Source organism: Penaeus chinensis, chromosome 7, assembly GCF_019202785.1.
Source record: "Penaeus chinensis breed Huanghai No. 1 chromosome 7, ASM1920278v2, whole genome shotgun sequence".
Classification (NCBI taxonomy): domain Eukaryota; kingdom Metazoa; phylum Arthropoda; class Malacostraca; order Decapoda; family Penaeidae; genus Penaeus; species Penaeus chinensis.
Genome location: NC_061825.1, coordinates 22049648 through 22070009, shown reverse-complemented (window position 1 = coordinate 22070009; position 20362 = coordinate 22049648). Strand labels below are relative to the sequence as shown.

At 39.3% G+C, this 20362-nt stretch overlaps 1 protein-coding gene across 1 annotated transcript; it reads right to left on the bottom strand.

Moving 5' to 3' along the window:
* Positions 1-8683: 8683 nt before the first annotated feature.
* Positions 8684-9601, bottom strand: LOC125026912. The gene has a single exon (XM_047615514.1). It carries the CDS (start codon positions 9599-9601, stop codon positions 8684-8686), a length of 918 nt encoding a protein of 305 aa, XP_047471470.1.
* Between the last annotated feature and the right edge of the window lie 10761 nt (positions 9602-20362).

The window sequence follows — 20362 nt, the reverse complement described above, 5'->3', positions numbered from 1 at the left end:
TGATGATGATAACAACAATAATAATATCCATTTGCAATAAAAAGAAGGAAAAAGAAAAAAATCCTAAACTCGAAAAAGCGGCAAAACAAGCGAAATATAGGCTTTTCAGAGCTTGCTCATAAATGACGTTTTTTTCTATTTCAATGATGATTTTGACAATTATTAGGGTAAAAAGGATAATAATAAGCATAATTGCATTAATCATGACCATAATGATGATAACAATGATAATTTGGGTGAAATCATAATTAAAATATTAATTTTAAAAATAATGCGAATCATTGCAACAATTCATTATTATTATTATTATTACTAGTTTTATTATTATTATTATTATTATTATTATTATTATTATTATCATTATTATTATTATTATTATTATTATTGTTATTATTATCATTATTATTATTATTATTATTATATTATTGCTATTATTATTATTATTATTATCATTATTAGTATTAGTATTATTAGTATTAGTATTATTACTATTATTATTATCATTATTATTATTATTATTATTATTATTATTATTATTATTATTATTATTAATATTATTATTGCTAAAAAAACTATTATAACTATAATTATAAGAATAATAACAATGATATTGAAAATAACACTAATAATAATTATCATAATATGGTTATTATTTTTATTATTATTATCATTATAATTGTTATTATTGTTATTAGTATTATCATTATAATTTTTATTATTATTTTTAATATTTTTAATACTAGTATAATTGTAAAAAAAATATATATATATACACTTCTAATAACTGAAATAATAACGATTATTTTGTAAATAACGATTTTAATAATTAGTTATCATCATCATCATCATCATTATCAGCATCTTTAACATCATTATCATCATTATGGCAATTATTACTATTATTATCATCATTATAAGCAAAATTATTATAATTATTGCCGCCATATATATTGTTTTGGTAATTATGCAATTATTAAAAATCATAATAACAATAAAAACAATAATAATAACAATAATAAGAAAAAAACCACTTTCACTGTTGTTATAATCATCATTATTTTCATTATTAAAGAAATTATTGCGGCCATACATTTTTTTTTGGTATTGATACTATTAATATAAATAATAAAAATGATAAAAGCAATAAAGATTACAGTAATAACAAAAATCGAACTTTTGAATTTTATCATTATCATTATTTTTATAATTATCGTAATTATTAGTTATAATATTTGTTTTAGCAATTATAACATTAATAAGAATAATAATAACAATAATAATAAAGATAATAATGAAAATAATAATAATAGCGATAATAACAATGATAATAAAACTGATAATAATTGCAAAAATGATAATGATACTGATAATAATAATAATAATTTTAGTGATGATAATAATAGTAATAACAATAATAATAAGAATACTACTATTATTACTTATCATTATTATCATTATTTTTATTATTATCGTAGTTATTAGTTATATATATTTTTATTTTAGCAATTATAACATTAATAAGAATAATAATGACAATTATAATAATGATAATAATGAAAATAATAATAATAGCGATAAAAACAATGATGATAAAACTGGTAATATTTGCAAAAAGCATGATGATACTGATAATAATAATAATAATAATATTGATAATAATAGTAATAACAATAATAATAAGAATATTACTATTATTATCATTATTATTTTTATTATTATTATTGTTATTTTTACAAATATTCTCATTTTTATCAAAAATAGGATTATAATCCTAATTACGTAAAAATACTCATTATTTGTTTTTGCCGCTTTTTCGACTTTCTTTTTCCTTTTTTAAATGATAAATGGACGTTATTATTGTTATATCATTATCATCATCACTATCATAATTACCATCAATATCATCACCATCATCATTATCAGCATCATTAACATCATTATTATCATTATTGCAATTATTACTATCATCATCATTATTATTAGCAATATTATTGTAATTATTGCCGCCATATATATATTTTTGGGTAATTATGCAATTATTAGAAATAATAATAACAGTAAAACAATAATAATAACAAATAAAAGGAAAATCCCACTTTCATTTGTATTATGATTATCATTATTTTCATTATTAATGCAATTATTGCGGCCATATAGATATATATATATATATATATTGTAATGATAATATTAACAGAAATAATAGAAATAATAAAAGCAATAAAGATTACAATAATAACAAAAATCGAACTTTTGAAATTTATTATTATTATCATTATTCTTATTACTATCGTAATTATTACAGTTATAATATTTTTTTTGGCAATTATAATAATAATAAAAATATTAATAACAATAATAGCAATTATTATAAGATAATAATGAAAATAATAATAATAGCGATAATAACAATGATAATATAACTGATAATGATTGCAAAAATGATAATAATACTGATAATAATAATAATAATAATGACAATAATTGTAATAACAATAATGATATCAATATTGCTATTATTATTATTATTGTTATTTTTGCAATTATTCTCATCATCATCAAAAATATTATTATAATTATAATTACGTCTAATACTCATTATTTGTATTTCTATCATCATTATTCTAATTTTGTTTACAATTATGATACTATTCGCTAGTTTTTGCTGCTTTTTCGACTTTTACTATTGTTTTTCTTTTTCCATTTTTAGATGGACGAACTTTAATTCTTATAATTATAATATATTCAATATTAATGCAATTATTGCGGTCACATATATTTTTTTGGTAATGATACTATTAATAGAAATAATAAAACTAACAAAAGCAATAACAAATTGAATCTTTTGAGAGTATCCTCTAAAATGTCGTATTTTTCGATTTCAATGGTGATTTTGGTGATTATTAGGGTAATTATGATAACAGTGATCATAACTGTAGTAATCATGACAATAATAATGATAAAAATAAGAATTATGAGAATTTTGATAAAACCAATATTATAATGATAAAAATTATAATAATAAATATATAAACATATAAATGAAGGGAGAAATAAATAAATAAATTCGTTCGCAAAAGTCAATAAATTAAATTTATCCCCCATTCTTATGTTTCTCTGTTTTCTATTTCTTAGTTACTGATCATAGGGAATTCAGAAGACAGCGCGTTTGCATTCATTTGTACAATTTCCTCTTCCTTGATCCCCGTGTACCTGAAATACGTAAACAGACCAGCTTCCTAATTATTTTTATATTTGCGAAATACTCCTATGATACTAGAATTATCATCAATATCATTATGTTATTGTTTCTATCATTTCTATTATGTTTTTTTTTTTTATGTTATCATTACTAATGATTATCAGTATTATCAGTCATTATGGTAGGAGTAGAATTGGTAGTTGTCGTAATAGCAGTATTGGTATCATGATTATAGGAAGGATGATGATGATGATGATAATAATAATAATAATAATAATAATAATAATAATAATAATAATAATAATAATAATAATAATAATAATAATAATAATAATAATAATAACAACAACAAGAATGATAATTATTATTATTATTTTTATTATAATAATAATAATGATCATGATCATGATCATGATCATGATCATGATCATGATCATGATCATGATAATGATAATGATAATGATAATGATAATGATAATGATAATGATAATGATAATGATAATGATAATGATAATGATCATGATCATGATCATGATCATGATAATAATGATAATTCCCCTGGTAGTCTCAGAATCAAAGTTTTCTAATGTCTACTGCCTTCAAAGAAAATCGTAACCTTTTCCTCACCTTATTTATTTCAGTTCCCCCTTTTTACGCCTTTCTTTCAACAGGTTTTGGTTAAAAGAAAGTGTATAGTACTGTATGTAGACAAAAAACAAACAGACAAATAAACTTTTCAACATATAGGATAATGTTAGTAATGATGAGTATTTTCTCAAAGAAACATGGCATTATTCAACTGAAAGTCCTGGTAAGTCTCTATCTATCTTTCAGTCTAGCTATCTATCTTATAGATAGATAGATAGATAGATTAAACCTTACCTGCCACAGGGACTTACAATTGTATAAGGCCATATTTCTGTGGCAAAGTTTGCATTTTGAAATACAGTGCTATAGACTTTGTCAAAATCTTTTGAAAGAAGGGCTTGAAAGGGGATAAGAAAGAAATAAAGCATGAGGCTAAGGTTATGATTTTCTTTAAAAGCAATAGACGAGAGAAAACTTTGATTCTGACACTAATTGGGAGAAACTCGTGTATTATTATTGTTTTTATTATTATCATCATTATCATTATTATTATTTTTATTGTTATTATTATTATTATTATTATTATTATTATTATTATTATTATTTTTATTATTATTATTATTATTACTATTATGATTATTATTATTATTATCATTATTATTATTATCATTATTACTATTATTATTATTATAATTATTATAATTATTATCATTATTACTATTATTATTATAATAATTATTATTATTATCATCATTTATCATTATTATTATCACATTGTTATTATTATTACTATCATTATTATCATTGTTATTTTTATTATCATTATTATTATTATTATTATTATTATTATTATTATTATGATTATATATATATATGTATGTATGTATATATGTATATGTATGTATATGTATATATATATGTACATATATATATGTGTGTATATATATGTATATGTATATATATGTATATATATATCTATGTATATATATGTATATATATATATATGTATATGTATATATATATATATATATATATTGTTACGCCGGCCGCCTCTCTACCTGCCACCAACACGAGGCAGGCTAGGCAAACGGTGTGTTATCCACAGGGTCGTGAACACTGAACAGCAGGCCTTGTCGGTGTACTGCTGAGTTTCCATCTTCACAGATTGCTCTGTAGCACCTCAACAAGTTGGCAGAACTGTTCCTCTGCCTTCCTTGCCTGCATCTCGACAAGATGGTGCGCCTGCTCGCGTGCCCTCTGTGCCTGCTCTTCTGCCCTTTGTGCCATTTCCTCCTTCATACTGGCCAGCATAGCAGTGATCAGGTCCATCTAGCTCGGCTTCACCTCACTCGTGCCGGCCTCAGGCGTAGCCTCCTCTCCCTCATGGCTGTCGCCATCTTTGGACATGATAAATCGGCGCGTCTCACTGATCAAATATCACAAATCCCACTCCTGACACCAATGCTATGCCGGCCGCCTCTCTACCTGCCACCAACACGAGGCAGGCTAGGCAGACGGCGTGTTATCCACAGGGTCGTGAACACTGAACAGCTCCAAGAGGCACCGAGTACCACGCCGTCCCAAAACACCACGAGGGGAAATGCCACAGGCGAGGCAGGGCACGAAAGAAAAAAAAAATCACAATCACAGTCTTTCCTTTATTTACACCAGTTATTTACCCGTACACTTTTCTATAGGCACAATACAGGAAGTAAACCAGCACATCACACTGCACAATACAGCTTATAACAGGACAACACAAAGTATATCAGGCTGGAGAAGGGCACACGCGAGGTCAACACGGGAGCGGCACCAAAACTCGTCCCCCCGCCTGCTCCTTTCCCTCCCGCTCCTCAGCCACCGCGTCATCTTCATGTCAACACACGCCAACACGCGTTCGCACACGTTCGCACCCGTTCGCACAGAGACAAAGACCCTCTGGCGTAGCACTATCCCCCCCTTGCTCTGATATATCTAATCAAGAAACAAACAACAGAAAATTTAAATGAAATTAGTCCTCATGAACAAACAAAATTCTTTCAAACAAAAGTAACTGTAATTGTATATCAGTTCTCAGAAACACAAAAATCTTTCATCCAGCGCGGCTTTCTTCGCTCTCGCTGGGGTCGCTCTGGAGGAGATGTGGGCGGCGGCAGATTGGCAGTGGCACCCAGAGGGGTATCTCCAGCCCCAAGACCTGGCTCAATGTCGCCATTGACGTCTATTGCATCGCCCTCACTGTCCAAATGCTCGTCCTCATCTCGGTCAGTGTTTGCCACGTCCTCATCGCCGCTATTGGGGCTTACGTCATCTTCTTTTTCACCATGGTCCCAGGAGTAGCTGCCTGGCTCATAGTAACGCCACAGCCGGTCCATGTGGACAACAGACGGTCGCTTTCGCCCTCTGCGAATTCGATAGGTGACATCAGAGAGGGCCGCTACCACCGTGTATGGCCCTTCCCAGGGGCTCTGTAGCTTCGGTGAGAGCCCTCGCTTCCGACGCGGGTTATGCAGCCACACTCTATCACCTATGCTGTACCTCACTTCCCTCGTGCGCCGGTCATAGGTCTCCTTCATGGCATGGCCGGCTACCTTTAGCTTGCCACGCACTCGTCGGTGCACCTCCACCAGGTTCTCCTGCAGTGCCACTGCATAGCTGGAGGTGACGGTTGGTAAGTTCACGTCGGGTGGCCGCCCTGTGGTCAAATCCACTGGTAGCCTGAGCTCACGGCCAAATATGAGTCGGGCAGGTGTGAAGTCTGTTACCTCGTGCACAGCGGACCGGTAGGCCATGAGCATGGCGGGCAGCTTGACGTCCCAGTCTTCCTGACTTTCCCTGCAATATTTGGCTAACTGTTGAGCAAGGGTCCGGTTAAACCGCTCCACCATACCGTCGGACTGTGGATGGAGGGGTGTCGTCCGTGTCTTGCGCACTCCTAACAGCTCGCAACACTCACGGAACACTCGTGACTCAAACTCACGGCCTTGGTCGGAGTGCAGTTTAGAAGGCACACCAAAACGGGTAATGAATTCATTCACTAACACACTAGCCATGGTCTCGGCCTCATGATTGGGCAGTGCGTATGCCTCAGGCCACTTTGAGAAATAGTCCATTACCACACAGATGTATCGGTTCCCCTGTGGCGTGAGAGGCAGCGGACCAGCAATGTCCACTGCCACCCGTTCCATGGGTGCTCCCACACAGTACACCTGTAACGGGGCACGGTTCTTTCTAGCGGGGCCCCTCTTTGCACTGCACACATCACACGCTCTACACCACTCAGACACGTCACTTCTCATGCCCACCCAGTAGAAACGTTGACGGAGACGGCTCAGGGTCTTTTTCTCACCCAAGTGGCCACTGGTAACACCTGCATGTAATTCCCTCAGCAACTCAGCACGCATGGACCTGGGTACTACAACTACCCACGTGTCACTGTCAACTTCACTCAACGGCACCCAGCGCTTCACTAACAAACCGTTTTGATCCACTCGTAATGTTTCCCACTAGTCCACTAGACACTTGGTGGTGGGGCTCTCCTCAGCCACAGCCTCCCAACTGGGGCGTCCACTGAGAGCCTCAAGCCACCGGACAATGGGAGCAAGGTCAGAGTCCTCACGTTGTGCCTTATGCCACTCATCGTCCCCTTTAGTGGCGCATTCCAGCACCTGCAGACGGAGGCACACAGGATCAGAGTCCTTCTGGACACAGTGTGAGCAACTACCCTCACACGGGAGTCGACTCAAGCTGTCAGCGTTGCATTGGACACGACCCGGGGGTTGGACGATGTGGTAGTTGTACTGCTGAAGGCGCCCTAACCACCTTGCCAGCTGACCCTCTGCTATCTTCAGCGACTTCAACCACTGTAGGGCAGCATGGTCGGTCCGGATGGTGAACTCGGCACCGTAGAGGTACAGGTGAAAGTGCTCGAGACTCCTCACCACCGCCAGCAACTCTTTCCTTGTCACACAATAGTTGCATTCAGGCATGCTGAACTTGGCACTGTAGTAGGCCACTACATACTCCTTCCCGTCCCTTGTCTGTGACAAAACTGCCCCGATGCCTTCCGCACTAGCGTCAGTGTCCAACAGGTAAAGGAGCTTCGGGTCCGGGTAGGGCAAGACTGGTGCTTCCACCAAGGCCTTCTTCAGGTTGTCAAATGTGGACTGACATGCCTTGTCCCACTGGAAGCACTCCCCTTTTCGTGTAAGTCGGTAGAGAGTAGCTGCTATGCTGGCGAAGTCCTGTACAAAGCGGCGGTAGTATGTGCACAGGCCCAGGTAGCTCCTGACTTCCGCCACATTAGTGGGAACCGGCCACTTCTCCACCACCGCCACCTTCTGTGGGTCGGTGCGCACACCGTCTTGACTGACGACATGCCCCAGAAACGGCACCTCATGCTGGAACATCGAGCATTCTTGGGGCTGAGTTTGAGGTTGGCCTTCCTCAATCGCTGATGTGCCTCCTCCAGCCGCTCCAGCTCCTCCTCGAAGGTGCTCCCGAAGACGATGACGTCATCAATGTAGACAAGCGCCGTCCTCCACTGCAGGCCATCCAATACCCTCTCCATCAGACGCTCGAAACAACCAGGGGCATTGCAGAGACCAAAGGGCATGACGTTGAATTGCCACAGGCCTTGCCCGAAGGAAAAGGCAGTCTTTGGCTTGTTTTCTTCTGCCATCTCTACCTGGTGATAACCCGACTTTAGGTCGAGTGTGGAGAACCACCTGGCCCCCACCAATGCATGAAGTGTGTCATCAATTCTCGGCAAGGGGTATGAGTCCTTGATAGTCATGTCATTCAGCGGCCGGTAGTCCCCACAGAAGCGTTGAGTACGGTCCTTTTTCTTCACCAGGACTACCGCTGATGACCATGGACTGTCTGACCGTTCAATCATCCCCTGCACCGCCAGCTCATTGACAGTGTGCTGCATCTCTTCTCGCCTGGTTGGTGCAATACGTCGCGGGGGCTCTTGATGGGCAAACTACTTCCAGTGTTAATGCAGTGCTTCACTAATCCTGTGCGGCCTAGGTCCAAGTCACCCCTGCTAAACACATCTGCATACTGAGCCAGGGTGTGGCGCATCTTCTCTGTCTGTGCCTCAGTCAGGTAAGCGGCGCTCTGTTGCGCCAAATCCTCGAGGAAGTCAGGCAACGGCCTTACACCGACCAACTCCTCGCTCCCCGACGACTCTTCTGGATGCTCCACTTCCTCACAAGTGCCCAGCTTTGCTCCAGCTGGCACCTTCTGGGCCTTATCAGAGAAGTTAGCTACCAACACTGTAACTAACCCCTCCCCCGCTCCAACAAGGCTCCGCCCAACTGCTACGCCATCAGCCAGCTGCAGGTTTTGGATGGGCTCCACTAGGCCCTCTACTCCACGCATCACTCTTGACAGTCGACAGCGGATTCTAGACTCTGTCCTGGGGGCAAGGTGCAGCCGCTCAGCCGTTACTACCTCTGCACAGCCAACTTCTGGAAGCAAGGGCACATCTTCTCCGTGCACCCTCACCAGCTTCCGTCCAAGGTTGACACACGCCTTACTCTGCGTCAGGTAGTCAAGGCCCAGCAAGCAGGGCTCATCCATATCGGCCACATAAACCGGCAGCCGCTGCACCGTGCTGCCCACGCCAATACGAGCCTCCACTGGCCCCTTGAGCTGCACACAATGCCCCGTGACACCACACAATCTCTGTGGTGCGTCTGGAAGTCGCGTAATGGCCAACATATTAGGCCGCACTAGGGTCTTCTCAGCTCCAGTGTCCACTGTCAGGTGGCATGGCTTCCCATCTACTGAGCCCTCCTCCTGCATCGAGCTGGTTGTTCGACGACAGCTTACACACGTCGGGGCCCTGGAATCGAGGACGGCTTGGTTTTGGCCCCCTTCTCCAGCCTGTCCAAGTTTTCTGCCTGTACCACTTCCTTAGCCTTAGGACAAGCACTCGGATGGTGACCATACCTGCCACAGCCCTTGCAGCACTGCTGGAAAGCATCAGGACGTGTTCTCCACTCCTTCCGACACCGACTACGTCTGTGCCCTTTCTCACCGCAACCCCAACACAAGCCTTGGAAAGTGATCGGGCTCACCTTCCTCACTGCTCCCTTCTCTACTTTAGCCTTCCGGCCCCGGAGGTCACGGCGGGGCTGAGCAGCTGGCCCTAGGCCACTGGTTGCCTTCAGGAAGGCCTCGAACTCCAAGGCCCTCCCCAGCGCCACCTGCAGGTCCTCAGGGTGTGCCTGCTTGACGTAGATTTGCAGCTGCTGGTCCTGCAAAGCGTCAATAAAGAAATCGCGGGCCAGTACCACGATCATCTCTTCCGCAGCCGCAGGGTACGACCTCCTTACCAGCGCCTCCACATCCTGCGCCAGCTGGGACAGTGTCTCGCCACGCTCACGAGTCCGCTTCTTCAAGCGGACCCGATATACCTCGGCCTGGTGGTGATGCCCGAAACGGCGTTTCAAAACCTCCGCCACGCTGGTGTAAGAGGCATGTTGGGAACGCGGCAGATGCCCCAACACTTCCACCACGGGGCCCCTTAGCGCCGTTACCAGCTGCAGTACCTTCTCTTCCTGGTTCCAGCCCTGGGTAGATGCCAGCATTTCAAACTGAGCGACATATGCCTCCCAGGCCACCTTCCCGTCGTACTCGGCTGGCTTACGCCTCACAGAATGTCTAGAGGCCGACAGGCTGCGGGGTGGAGAACGCGTGCCGTGAACTAATACGCCCGGGGGAGAGGAAGGGGGTGAGGGAGGCAACGAGGCGGGTTGACCGGGTCCGAGTTTGCCGCCACCTGTACCCAAGGGAGCGGTTCCGATGGGTCCCCAGCCTTCTGCAGTAACCACTGGCTCCGACACGACGCTGCGAGGCCCGGAGGTTCCCTGCCACAGACCCCAGGCAGACCCGAGTAAATCTGACACTCTGGCATCTGTTGCCAGAACCTCGTCTGCTTTCTCTGCTTGCAACGTTACTACCTCGTGACGCCGCCTTTCTGCCTTCACTTCCTCCCTCAGGCCCTGAACTTCTCCTTTCAGAGTCTGCACCTCCTCTAGCAGTTCACTCTTCACGCTGTTGCAGGCCTTGTCGGTGTACTGCTGAGTTTCCATCTTCACAGATGTAAGATTGCTCTGTAGCACCTCAACAAGTTGGCAGAACTGTTCCTCTGCCTTCCTTGCCTGCATCTCGACAAGAAGGTGCGCCTGCTCGCGTGCCCTCTGTGCCTGCTCTTCTGCCCTTTGTGCCATTTCCTCCTTCATACTGGCCAGCATAGCAGTGATCAGGTCCATCTGGCTCGGCTTCACCTCACTCGTGCCGGCCTCAGGCGTAGCCTCCTCTCCCTCATGGCTGTCGCCATCTTTGGACATGATAAATCGGCGCGTCTCACTGATCAAATATCACAAATCCCACTCCTGACACCAATGCTATGCCGGCCGCCTCTCTACCTGCCACCAACACGAGGCAGGCTAGGCAGACGGCGTGTTATCCACAGGGTCGTGAACACTGAACAGCTCCAAGAGGCACCGAGTACCACGCCGTCCCAAAACACCACGAGGGGAAACGCCACGGGCGAGGCAGGGCACGAAAAAAAAAAAAAAAAAAAACTCACAATCACAGTCTTTCCTTTATTTACACCCGTACACTTTTCTATAGGCACAATACAGGAGGTAAACCAGCACCTCACACTGCACAATACAGCTTATAACAGGGCAACACAAAGTATATCAGGCTGGAGAAGGGCACACGCGAGGTCAACACGGGAGCGGCACCAAAACTCGTCCCCCCGCCTGCTCCCGTTCCTCCCGCTCCTCAGCCACCGCGACATCTTCATGTCAACACACGCCAACACGCGTTGGCACACGTTCGCACAGAGACAAAGACCCTCTGGCGTAGCAATATATATATATATATATATATATATATATATATATATATATATATATATACACATATACATGCATGTGTGTGTGTGTGTGTGTGACAAAGTCTATATAGACTTTCAAAACCTACTGAAAGAAAGATATGAAAGGGGGGAAAGAAAGAAATAAGGCATGAGGCTAAGGTTACGATTTTCTTTAAAAGCAATAGACGTGAGATAACTTTGATGCTGAGCCTAATTAGAAGAAATTAGGGGAAAAAAATAGATATATATATATGTGTGTGTGTGTGTGTGTGTGTGTGTGTGTGTGTGTGTGTGTGTGTGTGTGTGTGTGTGTGTGTGTGTGTGTACTAGATAACCCGAATTAATAATAATGAAGCTATTTAATTTTCAAAATAATTTTTAAAAATACTAAAAGGAGGTGAAATTCACGCGATCGCTGTGACGCATAATGTTCCTGTTATCTTTCCTATGACGTCAGGGCCACGATTTGATTGACCAATTGTTTAGTGGTTAATTTAATAGCCAATGGGAAACATTCCTATCCTTTCTGTCAAATTTTTATGTAGAATGAAAACAGAAACAACCACAAAACTCATGGATAATTTCAAGACAGAAATAAAGGAAAGTAGGGACGAAGAAAAAAAAATTAAAGGATCACCTTTAAGCAGGTAATTACCACTACCATAGAAATATGTTGCTACAAGTTTTGGCAAACAGAGAATTTACTTAATTTCGTAACAGTGACATTTATGGTGCTGAGCTAGTCACAGTATGTTTTTTTTTTTTTTTTTTTTTGATAAAAGAAGCTTTGCATATGTAATCAATGTTTAGTTTTCTATTTATCTTTTTTATCACTATAAACAACAAAAAAATATGTTTTTTGTGTTTGTTTATGAAAACCTGTAATTCTTGGGCCAGCGTGATTATGAATTAATAACACCATATCCGTCAAGGTTTTACTACTGTTTACTGCTTTGTTCAGACTAATGGAAATACTATTCAGAACACTTTATTGACAGTGAAATTCCAATAAGAAATCAACAGGATATATTTTTTGCAGACTGAGTACAGTAACATAAGCTCACACACACACACACACGCGTAATATATATATATATATATATATATATATATATATATATATATATATATATATATGTATATATATATATATTATATATATATAATATATATATAATATATATATATATATATTATATATATTATATATATATATTATATATATACATATTTATATGTGTATATGTATATATATATATATCTATATATATATATATATATATATATATATATATATATATATATAACTTATGTATGTATGAATTACTTCCCTGACTCCTAATCCTCAGCCGAACCTATTCATTGTTTGCTTGTTTTCAGTTGTGCTACCCTTCCCCCCCCCCTTCCTTTCCCGTGTGGGAAGGCACCGTGGGGGTCCTACAGCGACGACATGGGAGTTTAGCTGAGGACGTCGTGTAGGCCGAAGGGAGGCCGAGTCGGGAGTTGTTTTTTTTTTAATATTTAGTGGAGATTGCTTGTGGCTGGATTTTCTTTATGTAATAAGTGAAGCGCCATAGTAGGATATAGTTTACATTCGGAAGGGGAGTGATAGCTCAGATCGGCGGATTTTGGCCATAATCGGCGCCAGAACTGCCGTACTACTAATTGTGAATTATCTACGTAAAATTATATTTGAAATATATTCGAACTTGTTTTAATGTTATTTTACTGAAATAAACAAGGTAGAATTGACTACAGTTTACCTTGACACTACCGATATTTGATTTTATTATATTGGTGGCCTGCGTTAGAGATCGTACTTTATTCTCACGCTGCATTTTACTGTATTTACTATATACATGGTAGTGACAAGGTACTAAATTTGTAATTTAAGCTAGCTAGGCCGCGTGGGGAAAATAGAAGAGTGCAAAAATGATCCTATGCTTGCTACGGCTGACGCAAAGGTCCCAGAGTCGAAAGTGGGAGACACGGGAAATGTGCAAGTCGTAAGCATCCCGAAATGTTCTGCGAAAGCAGAAGAGTCCTTCACGTCGGGAAAAGGGTATGTGTGCGTAGATATGGCCTCGTGCGGTAGTGATGGTAAACCAGAAGAATCTCAAGGTAAGGCTTACTATGTGTCAAGAAATGGACTAGATACGGTGTGGCACACTTTAGCAGCAAATGAAATTGGTATAATTGCTAACCAGGAATACTGGAAAAGTTTACTGGCATAACAAATTCAGGACACAACCCAGCTCTGGACCTGACACAGTGGTATCTGTGGCTGGAGGAATACGCTCATGATACAAGTATGTCACAGAGAGAGCTCCTTCGCCTCGCACAATCACGCACTCAAGGTTTAGCTAAGCAGTATACATTACTCCTGAGTTCCTCCATGCTAATTCCTGGTATTCCTTCAAGAGTGAACTACAGAATATTTTTGATCGACATGATAATAGGAATGAGGCAGTTCAGAGGCTGATGCCCCTGCGGAGAGAGGAATGTCAGTCTCCGTTATTTTGCAAATGCTTTGACCCAAGCAAACCTGCTTGTGGCCCTAAGTTCAGCCAGTAGGGAAGGCCTAGATGAGTGTACCTCTCACATTTCTTTAGTAATCTAAACATGCCTAACATAATCCATGCACTTCCCATTAAAAAACACATTTGACGAAGCATTTAAGTTTTGCCACAGTTATTACGAGGCAGTTTGACCCAGTGGTTCAGGTTCGGACCTGACGCAAATGGCACTGAGGAGCCAGGGATGCATCAGCGGCCCTTTTGTGTTTTTTGCCGCGGTTACCACAATTGCGTGCCGCCGGAAACCTAGGGGCAAGGATCCTGGACCTGTAGTGGTGAAGGACATACAAGCAGCCATTGCCGAGCAAGGTGATGCCAATACAACCGCTAAAAAGGTATGGCAATAATGGTGGGGAGAGCCTGTGTTGTCGATATGGGTGTGAGCAGTGAGCACTGGAGTCGACCAGATAGGAGGCCGGTAGTAAACATATATTCAGATGCGGGAAGGTTGATCAAGGGATTTTTCAATACTGGTACCAACGTGTCACCTGTAAAATCAGATTCCTTAGAAAAGAATGAATTTTAGAAATGGAAAAAAAAGTACCACTTCTAACAGGAATATCTGGAGAGCCACTGGAGATAAAGGGCGTGGTTACATTAAGTTTGCGCATCGCACAATTATCATTGTGTCAGATTTTTTGCAATTAATGATGACCGTTATCCTGAAAACTTGTTATTTCGAAGTGAATTTATGAGGCGCTTTGATTCACTGGGAAATGGAAAGGGATGCGTCTACTGGTGACGTATGAATGGAGAATCGGTGGTCAATACTGATGACGTACAAGATTGGGTGTCAAAACGATGTTTAAAAGAGCGGTTACAGTTGACACCAAACAAGGGGTATCTAGCAAACCAAGTGACTATTCCTTCTTATAGCAAACGGGAAGTTGCAGTTACTATCCCGCGTAAAATCACCATCTGGTATGAGAGGTAAGAGACTTCAAAAGGGTCTTTATGTAAATGGGTCTGTGACAAGTGGTAGTAAGAATGTAGGAACTGTAGGTGATAAATGACTGGAGAGGCAATTAATTTGGGTCCTTCCGATAAAACTGGCAGTGTTTGTGCAGTTAAAGGCCTGTCACACCTTAACGTTTTAGAGAACGTATGGCTAGCGTATGGAAAACGGTGGCACACGCTCAGCATACGCTTGAATAAGTTATGGGTACGCTGCTCCATCGTTAGGGTACGTTGAAGTACGGTGGCGTACGGTGCCGTACGTCGTCGTACGCAGGGACAGCGATAAGTTTTTGAGCATGCACAAAATTCTCGACGTATGCCAGCGTGTGGCCAGTACGTTATGCATACGCTGGGGATAAGTTAAAGGCACGTTAGGCGATCGTTATCATTCGTTCTCTGATCGTTCCTCACGCGTTCCTCACGCGCTGAGTTCAGCGTACGCCACCGTTTAACATGTTTACCATACGCTAGCCATACGTTCTCTAAAACGTTAAGGTGTGACAGGCCCTTTAAAGGTGAATATTTCAATCTTGGTGAAAGAGGCAAATCATTTGCTGGTCCCGCCAAGGCATTTTACAGACTAGATTATTGGAAAATAAAATCAGGGTCCTTGACATCTCTCACCTAAATCTACCACAAAAACGGGGCTTGTTAAAAACACTTAAACGTCATGATAATTTGTTTGTAGTACATGACTGATCTGAGTAAAATAACAGTTTTACCATCACATCAACACAGAAAATGCCTCCCCTAGTAAGACGAAGCAATGGAGGATTCCTGTGGCCACTGGGATACCATTAGATTAATGTGCATGTCTGTGGCGGAAAGGGGCGTGATTCAACCATCACAGTCAAATTGCAAAGCCCTGTTGCTCTAGTACATAAACCTAATGGGAAACTGCGATTTCTTGTGGATTTTAGACATGTGAATTCAGTAATCCGTACTTGTTGTTATCCTATACCTCGAATATATAGTACAATAGACTCACTGCTGGGGTCGGAAACTTTTACCACACTTGATGCACGGGATGCATATTGGTCCATTGGCAGGGCTAAAACAGGAGTTTGTCCGAATGCCGTTTGGTTTATCAACGGCCTCTTCTTCATTCCAAAAGGTCATGAATAATGTCTTGGCTCCAGTACTTGGCCAACAAGCAGTATGCTATATTGATGATGTAACTGTTCATAGTGCTGACTCGGACACTCACTTACATGATCCGGAGGATGTCCTGGCTATCATGCAATAGGCAGACTTTAAACTGTCTCTCTCTACATGTCATTTTGGCAAACCAGAGGTTACCTTCCTGGGATAGTGTGTCACCTCAAGGAATAAAGCCTAATCCTGAAAAAAAAAGTCCAAGCCATCCAATCACTCTCTACCCCTAACACTGTAAGGAAAGTGCGGGCTTTCTTGGGGTTGGCTGGATTCTTTAGACATGTGAAAGACTTCAGGAGGTTGCAGCCCCGCTCACTAATCTAACTAAAGAGGGAGAGCATTTCGTACGGACGCCAGAGTGCGAGAAGTTCTTTAATTTGCTATGTCAGAAATTTATGACCACTCCAGTTCTCGTCCTTCCAGATTTTTCTGAACCCTTTTTTTACACATAGGCGCATCGAATTTGCAAGTTGTTTAATGCAACCATCAGATATTGGTGGTAGACCCATCACTTATTATTCTCATAAGCTTCGTGGTGTAGAGTTGAAGTACTCCACGACTGATAAGGAGACTCTGGCTGTTGTCTCAGCAGTGAAACATTTCGATGCCTATTTGTTTCAACATAAGTTTACAACTGTTGATTATCATCGACCTCTGTGTTATATATTTTTCAGGCCCCAAATAATGCAAGAGTAGCGGGGTATGCCTATGAATAACTTCAATGTTATTCATAGGCCAGGGAAGTCTCATTACATACCAAATGCCTTGTCACAAATAGCTGCTGTCAGCACTCGTCCAGGTAAACAGTTAGAAACCATACCTCCAGTGGACCCAAATCCTTTTGTACACTTCAAGGAAACTGACCAGAGAAGAGAGCAGCTAAAGGATTGCCAAAGAAAACAAACTTTGGCATGCATGACTTTTGCATGATTAATAATGTATTGTACAACGTGAAGGGCACTAAGGGTGGTCCATTAAAACAAACAGTTTGTTCTTCCAGAATCATTTGTTCCACAGATACTATTATTAGTCAATAACAGCTGTGGACCCTGGATTTATGAAGACTTATTTTACGCAGCCGATAGCTGTTCTTCATGCGCAATGCATCAGCCACGATCCGGAAATATATTGCTAACTGTACCCATTGCAGAAGGGAAAGGGTGCAGTAAAACGGCAATATGTGTTGCAAAAAAAATCCAGAAATACATAGACCTCTTGATCGAGTGTCTGTTGATTGAACAGAAATGTCTCCTCAAAGGAATGGGAATAGATGGATTTTGATAACAGTTGATCATGTGTCACGATATACAGTAATCTTTGCACTCTCTGATAACCACAGTGTTAGTATATCACTAGCCGTCGCTGCTCATTTGAAGTGGTGAATGACCGAGGACGCGAATTTAATAGTGACTTGTGGAGAAAAATGTGTGAAGCCTTAACCATACAAACCTCATTAACCACTGCATACCACCCAGAATCCAACAGCTGTGCAGAGCGGGTTCACAGGACACTGAAGGACCCACTCTACACATTTCGTTCGAACACAACCACAAGAATGGGATGAACAATTGGCCTTCGCTCAGATGGCCATCAATACAACTTATCACTCATCAGTACGACCCACACCATACTATTTATTCTTCGGACGTGATGTGACTACAAGCAGAAAACCAAACAGAAGTCTTGCGAGGAAAGTCCTAGAATTACGTCGCCATGCTGTATTTCAGGGTAGCCATGATGCGACTTCAGAGAAGACCACATCGAAGTCTTCCAAGGAAAGTCTAGAGCTAGAGTACTGTAAACTACATTGTCCCCTTCCTTGACTAAAATTCATGAAATAATTTATGTTTCCTAATGATGAATCAATGACATAAGTAATACTAGTCACAGGATAGGTCTCACAGGCTGTCAAGGCATGGTGTTAATTACAGGTTCTCACAGGTGATGTGTGGTCGGCGTAGTGATGAGGAGCGATGCTGTCCACTAGGCTCTGTCGCACACTACACAATAGTTCTTTTGATGAACCCCCAAGTGGATGTGATTGAAATTCAAACACCTTGACTTTCTAGCTTCGATAACACAGATATACATTGGATTCGTTATAGACGTGTATGATGATGAAAAGCAAATAGTCATAAAGGGGCTGTTAAACACAAGATTACTTGTATTTCGACAAGAGAGTAATGTTTAGGGAGAGAGGTAAAACGAAACTGCCTAATCAGATTTCGAATTACTTCCCTGACTCCTAATGCTCTGCCAAACCTATTAATTGTTTGCTTGTTTTCTGTTGTGTTAGTCACCCCCACCCCCCCACCCTTTTCCCTTCCCGCGGAGGAAGACATCGTGGGGGTCCTGCAGCGACGACAGGGGAATGAGGAGTCTAGCTGAGGACGCTGTGTAGGCCGAAAGCAGACCGAGTCTTTTTTTCTTTTCTTTTTTATCTTTAGTGGAGATTGTTTGTGACTGGAATTTTCTTAATGTAATAAGCGAAAGTGCCATATTGGAATATAGTTCCAGCACTCCGCAAGCAGGGAGGTGAGTCACCGTAGTGCTGAGCCAAGAATTATGAACCACTAACTGTGAATTATCAATTATTTGCGAAATATTATATTTGAAATATATTTGAACTTATTTAAATTATATTTTACTGAAATAAACAAGTTAGAATTGACTACAGTTTACTTGACACCACCTGTATTTCATTTTATATATATATATTTATATACATATATATATATAGACCCAACGTGTATTTGTGTGTATATATATGTGTGTGTGTGTGTGTGTGTGTGTGTGTGTGTGTGTGTGTGTGTGTGTATGTGTGTGTGTGTGTGTGTGTGTGTGTGTGTGTGTGTGTGTGTGTGTGTGTGTATTTATATTTATATGTATGTATATTTATATGTATATATATATATATATATATATATATATATATAGGCTAGTGATACATACATATATATATATATATATATATACATATATATTTATATGTATATATATATATATTTATATTTATATATACATTTATATGTATATATATATTTATATTTATATATATATTTATATGTATATATATTTATACATATATATATTTATACATATATATCTATATATATATATATATATATATATATATATATTCATATATATATTCATATATATATTTGTACATATATATTTGTTTACATATATTTATATACATATATTTGTGTATGTATATATATATATATATATATATATATATATATTTGTATATATATATTTGTATATATACATTTGTATACATATATTTGTGTGTATATGTATATATATATGTTTGTATATATGTATATATATTTGTGTATATGTATTTGTATATATTTATTTGTATATATATATTTATATATATAAATTTATATATATATATATTTTTATATATATAAATTTATATATATATATTCATATATATAAATCTATATATATATATATTTATATATATACAATGTATATTTATGTATATGTATGCATATGTATAAATATATATTTTAAGGCCTTTTTGTTGCATCCCGAAACCCCTAACATGTTGATACATTGTTTCAAGTTGTATCATATGCTGGTATGATTTTAAATTACTTCGCAAGGTTGTGGAACGTTTAGATTCAGTCAAAATGTTGTTTTTTTTTCCTTATTACAATCATTGTACTTTATATGGAATCTGAAAGTTGCATAAGGTTTTGGATCCCATCATATCCACCGCGAGTGAGTTCCATGTCCGAGTCAGACAGCTGAGTAATTCCAATGATCACGGACATTTACTTGAAACAAAATAAAAAATAGCTTCTCCATTTCTCAAAAGTTTGTATGTCAGTACAAACTTTGATGATATCGTGTTTTGAACCGACCGTGATACTACTTGAAACAATGTATCGAAGTGTTAGGGGCTTCGGGATGCTACAAAAAAGGCCTTTAGTCTACATCCAAGTATAGCGCCCACCCCTTTTCTTCTCC

Bases quoted from the DNA above. Each gene is read 5' to 3' on its own strand.
- LOC125026912 (XM_047615514.1), bottom strand. From the start codon at position 9,601: ATGCAGGAGGAGGGCTCAGTAGATGGGAAGCCATGCCACCTGACAGTG.